General features: G+C 37.6%; 1 protein-coding gene across 1 annotated transcript in view; it reads left to right on the top strand.

The window, feature by feature from the left end:
* The window catches only part of LOC116340492 (probable cytochrome P450 4ac2), a 1,925-nt gene extending 1,342 nt beyond the window's left edge, over window positions 1-583 (top strand). Inside the window, exon 5 of the mRNA XM_031767024.1 lies at window positions 1-583. This exon is cut by the window's left edge and continues 443 nt beyond it. Coding sequence (XP_031622884.1) covers window positions 1-171 — 171 coding nt within the window. The 3' untranslated portion in view covers window positions 172-583.
* Window positions 584-593: the final 10 nt, after the last annotated feature.

The raw sequence follows: 593 nt of genomic DNA, 5'->3' as shown, positions 1-593 counted from the left end.
CATGAAGATGTTCAACAAAAACTGTATGAAGAAATTCTTACAATTGGAGACGACATGAATTACAACAACTTAACATACGAGGGCGACTATTTAAGTTTCTTCAATATGTATGTTTTAGTATTGCCCGATGCAAACCATTGTCATATTCGTAAAGTTGGACATTTTTCATGACCATTTGACTTAACAGGACGAATTTTAGTTTTGTGGTATGGCTACGACAGCAGCTTAAACATGACACTCCAAAAAGTGCACTTTTTTGAATATGCACCTAATTTCAAGTACGAAAAATATATTGTATCCAACTGATTTTGGTCTCTGGTGGACAGAGGGGTCCCGAATAATTCGTACACGGAGTATTGTGCATCAATTCGATCTTTTGGGTGGTCAAATAGTCGACTGTTTGATGGGCTTCTTTTTGCCATGTTTTGGGATTATAAGTTTCAGAGTTTTGGTCTCCATATTCCCGTGATGACTTTTGACAATCAAATGGTTGTGTACTATTCAGCATTGAAGGACCTTTCATCATAGGCGACCGCGCTTGAATTCGTTGTACCAATTATAAATTGTCCGAAGACTTGGTACTTCATCGCCAA

This window comes from Contarinia nasturtii, unplaced genomic scaffold, assembly GCF_009176525.2.
Source record: "Contarinia nasturtii isolate CC-2019 unplaced genomic scaffold, AAFC_CNas_1.1 Cnas_scaffold_695, whole genome shotgun sequence".
Lineage (NCBI taxonomy): Eukaryota > Metazoa > Arthropoda > Insecta > Diptera > Cecidomyiidae > Contarinia > Contarinia nasturtii.
The sequence above is the reverse complement of the archived record's forward strand: the minus strand, read 5'-3'. Positions and strand labels throughout refer to the sequence as shown.